The 12,260-nt window shown below is 44.7% G+C and overlaps 1 protein-coding gene across 1 annotated transcript in view; it reads right to left on the minus strand.

Annotated features, from left to right (window-relative positions):
* Positions 1 to 5,234: 5,234 nt before the first annotated feature.
* LOC130192352 (MAM domain-containing glycosylphosphatidylinositol anchor protein 1) overlaps positions 5,235 to 12,260 on the minus strand; it is a 198,739-nt gene continuing 191,713 nt past the window's right edge. The window contains exon 18 of the mRNA XM_056412270.1: positions 5,235 to 7,964. Within this exon, the coding sequence (XP_056268245.1) occupies positions 7,879 to 7,964 (86 nt within the window). The 3' untranslated portion in view covers positions 5,235 to 7,878. The remainder of the gene's footprint in view (positions 7,965 to 12,260) is intronic.

Raw genomic sequence — 12,260 nt, forward strand, 5'->3', positions numbered from 1 at the left:
GCGTAACGCTGCCCTCACTCGTACAGTAGCTGTAGCTGCTGGGGGTCGCAGCAGTAGCACTCTGCTACTGTGGCCCAGGTCCTGTGGAGCAGGACGGAGACAGCCCGTCTAGCGAGGGTAGAGCGCGGACGCTGGCCTCGCTAGTACAGTAGCTGTAGCTGCTGGGGGTCGCAGCAGTAGCACTCCGCTACTGTGGCCCAGGTCCTGTCGAGCAGGACAGAGACAGTCCGTCTAGAGCGAGGACACCTCTTCAATACAGTAGCTGTGATCACTGGTGTCCTATCAGTAAACTTAAGCGAGAGCACTCTGTTACTGTGGAAACGGGTTCCGTGGAGACAGTTTAGAAAGCGGTCTAGAGAACAGCCTCTCTCTTAGAGAGAGGGAGTCTTCGAGGACCCTCTCCACTAGTATGGCAACTGTACTTACTGGTGCCTCCCAGTAAGCCTGAGCGAGAGCTCTGCGCTACTGTAGACGCTGATCCCGTGAACACGGGTCAGAACCCAGCATGTCTAGTGAGAGAGTGAGGACACACTTCACTCGTCTGGTAGCTGTCAGCCTTAGCGTGGCATTAGTTAGCCTGAGTGGAGACGCTCTGCTGCAACAAACAAGCGATGATGTCATGGAGGTATGCATCAGTGTCGATTTATATTTATTATAGCTCCGTCCGTCCCCCCGTCAAGATTCATTCAAGATTCAAGATGTTGTTTTTGTCACATACATACACACACGTGGTGTGAAATGAAAAGTGGCAATGCTCAGCAGGAATGTGCAACAAGTACAAGTACATATTTACAAATAAAAACAACACAATAATGTGTTACAGTGTGTGTGTGTGTGTGTGTGTGTGTGTGTGTGAGGGAGGAGGCGTGTGTGTGGGTCTGGGGGGTCCTGGGTGAGGTTCGTTCACAATCTGATGGCCCTGAGAAAACTCTCCGTCTCTCTCTCTCCTCTCACAGTGTGACTACGGGCCTGCCCCTGACGCAACAACAGCAAACAGTCTGTTGTTGGGGTGGGATCCTTCATGATCCTGCGCCCTCTGGTTCTGCACCTCCTGGGTCCTGGTGTATTCCTGGGTGGGAGGGTAGTTGGTGTTCAATAGTCATGTCTCAGCTCTCTCTGAGAGCTCTACCCTGGTCTAGGCGGAGCAGGCAGCAAGCCAGGCTTCCTTGCTTCCTGCTTGGAACAACTCTCTCAGCAACTCAGAGTAGAAGGACTGAAGGATCCTCTGATTTCCTCAGCTGCCTCTGCTGCCTGTGAGGTGCCTTGCCTTTCTCACTTGCTGTATGTGTTTGTTGACCATGTGGATCCTCGGTGTCATCTCCTCGGTAGTATTGCCCGCCAGTCTCTCCATTAGTCCCGTTAATCCACGATAGTCCCGTGGGTCCCTGTTGTTGGCCTCCCTCTGTCATCCTCAGCTCCTTAGTTTTGGTGATGATGGTGGGGTGATTGTCATTCAGTGACAGCAACATGTCAGCACCCAGGTCGGTAGGCAACCCTATCGTCGTTGTAAGGCCCGCCCTACCATCGTGTTCGGATCAGTGTTGACCAACTGTGATGCTGGACCTGGATGTGTACAGGAGTGTAGTCAGGGGGCTGAGGTAGCAGCTGGGGGGACGCATGTGTTCAGGGTAGGGGATGGTGAGTGTTGGGAGTGAGACCTGTGGCTGCTGACCCAGGAGTGTCTGGCCCGGCTGACAAGTCAGTGTGGAGCACACAGGCACAGGGGGTCCCAGCAGTGGAGGGACTATGGTGCGTCAAGCTGAAGTAATTGTGGGCTGAAGTATAATCAATGCCCCACAGGCTCCACATAGCCCCTCTGTGTAGGCAGATGAGAGAGTGTGGTGTGCAGTACCTGGGAGACAGCATCATCCGTGTGGTGTGCAGTTGAAATAAACAGGCTGCAAGCGATCTGTTTGAAGGTCATGCACCTCTCAGGAATCATCATGAGGCCGGTGAGGCCCAGATGGGTATCCGGTCATGGCCACGGTGGGTGAACATTCTTGTACTGGAGAAGCATTCTTAGGCACTTACACAATGGGCTGTCCACGCACAGGCGCGGACCGCGGATAGATATTACAGAGGAGGACCATTGTGGTGAACACTGGAGGTAGCTGGTTGCTGAGGTCTGAGTATTGGATCTGGATATGCCATCTCCTGGTGCAGCACTCCTCTGAGCCACCCCAACAGTCACTCCTCACACCCTGCTCGGTCACAGGTGTGTGTGTTCATCCCAGGCACTCAACTCATGCTTTAGCGGTCTAGACTGTGTGTGTTGCATCAAGCAGCTGTTGTTGCTAGCAGCGGGCTAACCTCTAAAATTGCGAGGTTCAAGTCGTGGTGCGTCAGCTAAGGTCGTCAGTGCCACATGCCTCAATGAGTTCCTAGTGGTCCTGTGATAGTCCGTGGCCTGCTGTGATTCCTGGGTGTCGCTGCTCCGTCTGTGATTCCACTCTGTCTCTATGCCTGCCTCCCTCTTTGTGTCGTTACTCCCCAGTCCATGATTCCAGACCGCTGTACCTCCATCGTGCGGTGCGCGGATGGGGCCTCAGTTAGGCAGCAATGCGCCGGCAGCTGGCTTCACGGATCTATCTATCACGGGGGCTTTTTGGATCCTGGAGACCCCTGGCTTTTTGGGGCGGCTATATCCGTTACCGGCTGGCGTGAGCTCATTGCTACTTCCTGACGTCAGCTGAGACTGGTGTCACTGGATTGGGGTTGGTCAGTCGACGTGAATCATCAGGCGTCTAGCTGGCCCTCGGATCCACGCCCACCGCATCGTTCTGTCGTCACTCGGCTTTCATGTGATCCTTTGTTTATACTCCGGAAATGCAGAAAAATGGCGGCATGCATTGATTTCCCTAACGGAGGGAGGACAGCGCGCGTAGCTCCTTGGATAGGCGTGGCGCAGTCTGAGTGGCGTCTTCTTTCTCTGGTAGCTTGTTAAGCATGTGTTGAAGTTAAGCATGCATGAGGTTTTTTGCCTTGTTGTTAGTAGCACCACAACCACCACAGCGTATGGGATACATGTCTGTTGCCGACATAACATATTCATGTCCGATAGTGGGTCCCGTCGGTGTCCGCTTGTGGTGGTGAATGTGAAGCCGTGGTGAGAGCGAGATGAGATGAGCCCGAGGAAAGAGAACATTTGATGCGATGTATGTTCCAGGTTAAAGGTTGGTTAGCGAGAATGAGCGGGACGCTCTGCTCACTGGAAGCTGGTAGCAGTGTAGCAGTGGCATCCAGCCGCAACGAGCGGACGCTCTCGTTAGCGCTGTAATCGCCCACCAGTAGCCTGAGCGAGAGCGCTCCACTACTTGGGTCGAGGTCCTGTGGAACAGGAGGTAGCTGTCGGATTTAGCGTAGGCTCCGTTAGCCTGAGTGGACACACTCTGCTAGCTATGCACGGCGGCAATGCTACCAAAGTCAACACACGCTATCCCAATCGCTACAGAGAGCCGGTCGCGCCGGTGTAGCAGCACCGAGCGGACGTGCTCCCGTTAGCACACAGTTAGCAGGAACGAGCTCTGCTCCTGTGGGATATGCCGTCATAGGCAACAATTGTATTCGATCTCACCCGATTGAAGCTTCGCGGTGAAGGCGCTCTGGTGAAGACCGAAAAGACTCGTGCGTTCTCGGTCCGCCTCGACGGACCGCCGTGAAAGCAACGTCCTCCTCCGAGGAGGAGAGCTCGTCGCTGCCTCTGGAGGGCGACGGATCGCAACTCCGACCATTTGGTCACAAGGCTCCCCGCGACGAGCTGCAGTTAAACTTCAGCCTTAGCTGATGCCTGCTTGCGAGAAGATGAAAAAGAACTGATCTCGGGATGACACCGGAACTTATACCCGGTGGGCGGGTCATCCGAGGTCACAGGTGACTTTGTTGTTATTAATACTCGACCTGCTATGCGCAAGACGGAAGATATCCAGTGCTAAGCACCGCCTCTGGCGGTCAGGAAGGATGAAATAGAACCACAACATCTATTTGAATAATGTTGGGGTTATAATAAAGGCAACACGTGAGCTTTTGTTCAGATGTGTAAATATTAGTATATATGTTACTGGTTCAGAGTAAATACATATGAAACTTCTACTTTTCTCATGTACCAGACAATATATTTCACTTTTACATTATATTCATTAACATCATTTAAAACTGGATTTTAAATCATCTGTAAATGAAATCTGGTCCCTTCAGTATTTTTTTTCTTCTTTTTTTTCGACAATCCATCACAATACACTGCAGTGTTTTGTTTTCAACCTCTTAAAACATATCAGTCAAATTAATTAAATTTCTGTTAAAATTAAAGTTGTGATCTACACATTTGAGATATTTGTTTGTTGGGTATGTCACCTCAGAAAGATATTATTGACATTTTTTTTATTTCTTTGCTTTTTTAAATTAGTTTCATTCACAGATTTTATTTTGAAACAAATGACACATGATTCTGTTTTTTATTTTATTTTACTGAAATTACATATGAATTGAATTATAAGTGATATGCCTTCAGCATGGGGTTTTATTATAGAAGATATACACAAACCTCACTTTTGTCCGAGTTACGGACACAAGCTAAATTAAGTGTTGCTACAGGTGTGATTACACATCGTTAAATATTGTAACCGTATTCAAAATGGTTTGAAGCGAAACAAAAGAACATGACAAATGCTTGATCCACGTTCTCTTGAGGACGGTCATCCTGGGACTCAAGCTCTGCTTATCATGACTCAGCTGTAGTGAGCCAATCAAAATTCAGAATCATGTTTAGGAAAAAAATGTTGCTCTGTCAGGCGGGAGTCAATGGATTAAGTACCAGTTAATTTCCCACCTTGCAATATTGCCACATACTTTAATACTCATTGGTAAAAAGAAAAGAAGACAATCTTTTGCGTAAACGGTCAACACAGTGATAATAGGAAAAGATTAGCAATGGGTCGCTTTATATTATGCTTTGATATTCTGTTCTTGCGTTGGTGAAATAATGCAACATCTTTCACTTTGAACTCGAGCTATAAAATGTCAAACAAAGCTAAAAACACAACCAAAGTTTTTTTTTTTGTTCGTGTCATTTTGGGAAATAGAACAAAGGTGAAAGAGAAAGCATCTTAAGATGTCCACAGTATTCCGTCTGTTGACCTGCAGCCGTCACATGTCACACGGCGCCATTGAAATATGGGGCAGTATGAGGGATGGTTTGACAATAAGCACAATTAAATGTCTTACACAGTAATGCCTGATGATATTTCTGAATTGTATTTATTATGATATGGGCTTTAGAGTTGAATAATGCGTATGATACTGTACAACTTAAGCTGATATAAATACCACATGTAGCCAAATAAGCAGGTGGAATGGGAGGTGTTGCGAGGAATGCCTAAATACACTTTTTTTTTGCTGCACAGTTGTGTTTTTTCAGGGAAAGACAGGCATGTTGAAGACATAAAAATGAAAAACATGTTCAGCTTAGCTTTTTAAAGTAGATGATTTGCAGATTGACCAAGCTACATCACAGGAAAGCATGTCACTCAAATGGTGAAAACAACTCAAATAGATATCATCATTCAGAGTGCAACCTGCCATCAGGTGCACTCGATTCATATTGACAGAGGTGAAGCGAAGACACGGGAATATGGAGAGTTTGCTTAGGCTTTTAAATGCATGGCTTCCATATTCTTATACTACACTAGTGGAGCTTCAGAGATGAGTCCAACATGCCTCACGCAGCTTTGTGTGCAACGACACAGCGTGATGTTCCACACACACACACACACACACACACTGTAGTCAACAGCTATGACAGCTAAACATAGAAATTGCCACTCACAGCCGACTGGGTAAGTCAAATAGGCACATTATTTCTGCATGTTATGTACTATTTATAATTATTTTAAAAATCAATAATACAATTTGTACCGACCACAAAAAGAAAAGAAAAAGAAGTGCAATGAATGAAATCAACGTGACATGACACGGACAGAAGTACATAAGGTGTTTCACATGTAATGCACATGGTAATATAGCAGATTATTATGATTATGATACACGTTACTGGAGCTTACGACAGATAAGTTGAAGCATGATGCAGCAAAATGCAAACATGCTAACTGCCCACTGAATGACTAACACAGCTACAGCTTCAGTTATTATTAATAAGAAAAACTAAACGATGATGAGAAATACCCATTACGATGTGCTTTTGGACCAGAAGGCGTTTCCGCCATCTCAAACGCAATCATAAACTATTGTGTGTGTATATAGATCTCTAGATATGAGTATTGCTGAACTTTAACAATCATATCTATATGATTATGAAAAAAAGAAGTTTACATTAACGCTAAAATAGACGATGACAGAGAATCTGAGATGCAATCCACGCTGCACACCCGCCAGATACTGACAATCTTTTTCCATCTTTCACTTCATGTGAAATAAGTGTATGAGAAATATTCATACGCGACATTCAATCGCATGTGGAGAGAGAATAATTCAAATGCACTCCCTCCACGGCTCTTTCTTCTTCTCCTAATTATTGAGACGTGGTCCAGATATTCTGTTGCGGTTGATAAATCCGAGTCACGAAGTCCAGTGATGAGAATTTTGTGATCAGAAATGTGAAAGTTGCATCTACCAACCCATGGTTTTCCTTATGAATGTGTCATCCACGGGCGAGACGTGTATTTGAGGCAGAGCTGAGGGCATGGCTGTGATGTCATCAAGGAAAACAGTGTGTACGTGTGTGTGTGTGTGTGGAAAAGTTGAGGTTTCTATCCAGGTGGCTTTGGGTCGTCCTCTCCTTTCTATCCTCCTGCTCAGGTTCTGGATCACAAATCATCTTCTCTTCCTTCTCATAAATATTAATATAATACTGTATTGTACCCATTGCCGTTTGACCCTTAAACAAAACAAGAAAAGCACAAAAAAACCACCGAATAGGTCTGACAAACTGCAACATCACATCATAAGTAGAATCAAACCAAAAGGAACAGCAGAGGTTGTATAAACATTGTGCTTCTTTTTCATTTCACTTTGTAAAGTCCTCCGCCGTCCTCGTCGTATTTTAGTTTAAACTTTTTGATATTTAATATATAGAGAGATAAATGTACACGTATATTCCGCACTGAGGTTTGTCTCTTGTGGCGAGCAGAGGGGCTACCAGGAGCACGCACTTCTCTTTCCCTGCTGCGTCCTTTACTCAGTATTCCTTTGTTTATTCATGTGTTTATTCGTTCACTCATCGAGCAGTTCTTCTTCGTGTGTCTCTTTGTCATTCAGTTGCTCCCGTAGCCCCAAAAAGTTGGGATTGAAAGGCAGACGGTCTTTGTGGAAAAAAAATAAGGATTTTACCCACTTTCTCTCTCTCTCTCTCTTTTACTTTCGTCCTGGAATCCCATGTTCCCTTTGTTTTATTCCCTCAGGTCCTTTGTCATCTTTGGTTGAGTGTCCGACACGTCGGTGTCTGGGGGAATTGGGGGATCGCCGGTATGAGGGTGTGGAGATACGCAAGAGGGGTCCACGTGTAAATGAAGAAGGGCGATGAAGGCGAGGACAAAGGGGGGACAGAGTGAGACGCTGACATGTGACCATGTGAATCCAATCAAATGAATAGAAATTGAGAAGTTCAAGCTTAAAGATCACTAAGTGTGTGTGTCAGTTGGTTATATTGCGTGTATGGGGGGGAGGGGGGGGGGATGTTGAAAGAAAGCAGAGGAGAAGAAACTAGACGAAGACTTTGTGTGACCACTTGTCTAAGGAAGGAGGATGCAGTGGATGAGTTGAGAAGGACAGACGGGGGATACAGGTAAGGAAGAGAGAGAAGTATTGAGGGGCGAGTAAGGGCAGCTGTCTGTCACTTCTGACAGGTGGTGGAGCAGGAAGTGCTCATCATCTGCAGAGCAGCGGCAGGACGCAGGAGAGGCCAAGGGTCAGCCAGCTGGCCAATGGGTGCGAGTCCGATCCACCAATCAGAACTATGGAAACAGACAACAAAAAAAGAGTACACAGTTGTCTCGCTATTTTTACACACACGTACTTGTAAAAATACTTATTCATAACTTTAAAAATGCTTATTCCAAAGTTAAGAATAGTGAAGATGACTAACTTATTCTACACTATATAACTCACTGTATAACCAAACAATAAAATGTATGAAAAAAACTGAGGTCACAGCGGTGTCACATGAGAAACATAATATGTTAAAGGTTCCCTGTTCGACACTTGGAGAACTAAAATAGCACGAAACAACTCTTCATCGTCCGTGTAACGACACAGCGGCGTAATGTCGGCCTGAGCCGCTCTCGGAGCCACGAATGCCGAGAAGGGCACATTTGTGCATGTGAGCGTGTGTCCGACTGACCGGCTAATAGCCGCCCGCGCCGCACTGAGCTAACGCGGCGATCACAGCCGGTGACGGCGTGGCGGCGGAGCCGAGAGCCCACTTTACTCGGGTAAACGCCGTCACCTCCGTCGGCACCTCTGCTGCCGTTTGAAATGCCGGCGCTGTTGGAGTTGCTGACTCAGCCGAGTTGAGAGTCGTGGGGGAAGAAATTCCTTTTGCTCTGAATGTCAGCACCTAGTTTTATATATGTCGACATGCGGCTTTTGCAAGACACCAAACACACTAAGTGTTGCATTGCATCATCAGCCTTCTCTGTTTAACCTTTTAAGCACCAAGCTTTTTTTAGGCCTGTACTCCGAAAATGGCATACCCAAACTAAAAAGGCTGTATCTCTGCAACCACTAGGGCTACTTTCATTTTTTAAAAACATTTTTACCTTTTTAAACATGTCTTCTTTTGTTCAGATGTGTAGATATCAGTATGTATGTTACTGGTTAAGAGTAAATGAAGATGGCACACAGAAAAAGTATAAAAATGTCAGGTCTGAATTGAAAAAAAGCACTTCCAGGACGATTATATGTTTGGAATGAGGCAGTTGAAAAGTTTAAAACTCTCACAAATCCTATTAAAATGTGATAACATCCCTGCAAAGTTTGACTTTGAAAAAAGTGAGAAAACTAAAACGTGTCAAAGCGGCCATTTCGTCGGCCATTTAGCAAATTTAGATTTGAATTTTCTCATGGAACAAAACATATTTTCACTTCTATGTTACTCATGAAAAAAACTATGGAGAACCGTTAATGTTTTAATTGAGATATTACATTATTGCCTAATAACCCAGTAGACACCCGTATGTTGTATGTTTGTGGATAAATGTTCTTATTTTAGAGGTTTGGTTGCAGACTGCCGCCGTATGAAAAGCCCGTTCCTCACTCTTTCATTTCCAAGACGAGTAACGCCAAGTGCATCACTGGTGACGCTGTCCCCGAGCTGAAAGGCCATCTTCCTCATATTAACACTACTTTAGAGGCCAAAGGACGTCACACGGCGCCTCTCGGTGTCGCGGCTTGGCACTCTGCAGCTCCCGTTAGCTCAGTTTCAGAGAACTCCGGAAGGGCTACGGGAACCGCGAAGACCGTAAGCATCCTCTCATGAGCCAGTGATTGGTCTGTTCGTTTTGGGCTACAGGATGTTGTGTGTGTCCAGATTGTAAAACCCACTGAGGCAAATTCATAATTTGTGCGATGTAAAATAAACTGAATTGAAGCAGAAACAAAGCAATGCTAGACATCAGAAGCTGTCTGTCTTTCTAAGCTAACGAAAAAAACTAGTTTCATAATCCATTTCTGCTTAAAACAAACCCAGAAATGCTTCACAATGTTTTTTTTAAAGCTTCCCGTGGACAGGTGTTATAAATTAGCAAGCAATTAATTCAAATTCCAAAACATGTGTACATTTAATAGAAAGGTTTTGACCAATTTTCTTAACAATATCACTACAAATTGAAAGTAAAAAATACTTTTATCCCCCTTTCGAAATACAGTAATAGTAAAAGGTGTAAGTGTTAAATGTCATTTTAAACTGTCATAAATAAAAGGTTAAGCTCTGCATTACGTTCACCGCAGGCCAAGTGGGAAACTGCATATAGACATTTATGGCTTCCTGCGGCGGTCTCTCCGCCTGAGGCCGACAGCAGAGCCCTGTGCAAACCCCGTGTGGAGGAAAGTTTAGTTATCTTTGAGAAGCATTGTAGAAACCGGATCTGTGTTTTCTGATTCACGTGAGAGGCTGTCGGGGAGAAATGAGTTGAGCGGAAATGGAAGAAGAGAACGAGGGGAGGATGAGTCAACGAGGAAGGGAAACAGAGATTCAACATCCAGATCTTACACTGTGACAGCTTTGAGATTTTAATGAGAAAAAAGAAAAGTTACAATTGATGTCATCATCGGCAATATGTGATGGATTGTTTTTCTTCGATTTTTTCCTCCGCCCAGCAGGTTGTTATTATTTATTCATGCAGTTTTTAGGATGCAGTACACACGTCTTCAATGTGGTGTGAATGTATTGTTTATTACTGTTAAGAGTAACCTGCCAGTTAGACGCATGACATCATCACAGAGGTGCTATTTATTCTTAATTTGTTGTAATCTCACTTGTAAACTCAGCAAAAATGTACTCTCTTCTTTTTGCATCCCTACAATGCACTCTCTCATTCCTACGATGCACTCTCTCATCTACACACAGCAGCGTTAAGACGCACATTACATGTGCGTACTGCTCGACAGAGTTTCATAAATAAAAATCAGGTCCTGTATGAAAAAGATCAGTGTGATTTCACATCAAGGGTCCGTCCTCCTTGCAGGAAATCGATATTTCCAATAAAGCTTTGATACGCACGTAGCACACACACACACACTCCTATATTATATTTGGTGGCAAGAGATTGAATTGGAGCATGGTGTTTTACATCTCTGTCTGACTTTCTTATCACACAAGGTGTTGAAAAAGAGCAGGAATGTGTGTTAGTCATTACGTGTGAATGACGAAGTTCCATATATTATACATCTATGTGTTTGATTGGGGAATTAAAATGAGTTACACAGATAATGATTACTGAGAGTATCCAATCTGACCTCTGACCCCAATATCACAACTATCGGCTGTCACAGCTTCACCACACACACACACACACACCTATGTGAGTATACTCACCTTGTATGTGTACCTGTGAGGCTCATATATGGGCTATTTGCATGTGTGTGCGGGGTTCCGTATTTCACAGTGCAGACCGAGCAGAGGCATCTAAATCCACTCACATCAATCTGAGTCTAAAAACCTAAATTAAAAATGTTATCATCCAAACAATCACAGGTAAACATTTCAAATGACCACTGTCATCCGAGCTGTTAATGTGTAACAAAGAAGAAGAAAGGAAGCAAGTAGAGAGTTACGTTGTATTAGTTCTGCTTTTGCACAGTGAAAGAAGAGTAACAAAGAGGTGAAGAAGGAACTCTAAAATGGTGGAAAGAAAATACAGTCAAAGTTAAACAGGCTCCTTTTCCACCATCTTCTCTCTGAACACACCTGAGCCAGGTGGATGTCTGTGAGTGATGCAGCAAGTGAGAGGAAAACATCCTTCATCTGTGGAGGACCGCAGGAGAGCAGTGTGTGCATGTAGGTAACCCGACGCAAATGTGTGTGAGAATGTCATAATGTGTGTGTGTGTGTGTAGAGTATGTATGTTACTGGTTAAGAGTAAATGAAGATGGCACACAGAAAAAGTATAAAATGTCAGGTCTGAATTGAAAAAGCACTTCCAGGACGATTATATGTTTGGAATGAGGCAGTTGAAAAGTTTAAAACTCTCACAAATCCTATTAAAATGTGATAACATCCCTGCAAAGTTTGACTTTGAAAAAGTGAGAAAACTAAACGTGTCAAAGCGGCCATTTCCGGCCATTTAGCAAATTTAGATTTGAATTTTCTCATGGAACAAAACATATTTTCACTTCTATGTTACTCATGAAAAAACTATGGAGAACCGTTAATGTTTTAATTGAGATATTACATTATTGCCTAATAACCCAGTAGACACCCGTATGTTGTATGTTTGTGGATAAATGTTCTTATTTTAGAGGTTTGGTTGCAGACTGCCACCGTATGAAAAGCCCGTTCCTCACTCTTTCATTTCCAAGACGAGTAACGCCAAGTGCATCACTGGTGACGCTGTCCCCGAGCTGAAAGGCCATCTTCCTCATATTAACACTACTTTAGAGGCCAAAGGACGTCACACGGCGCCTCTCGGTGTCGCGGCTTGGCACTCTGCAGCTCCCGTTAGCTCAGTTTCAGAGAACTCCGAAGGCTCACGGAACCGCGAAGACCGTAAGCATCCTCTCATGAGCCAGTGATTGGTCTGTTCGTTTTGGGC

This window comes from Pseudoliparis swirei, chromosome 4, assembly GCF_029220125.1.
Source record: "Pseudoliparis swirei isolate HS2019 ecotype Mariana Trench chromosome 4, NWPU_hadal_v1, whole genome shotgun sequence".
Classification (NCBI taxonomy): Eukaryota; Metazoa; Chordata; class Actinopteri; order Perciformes; family Liparidae; genus Pseudoliparis; species Pseudoliparis swirei.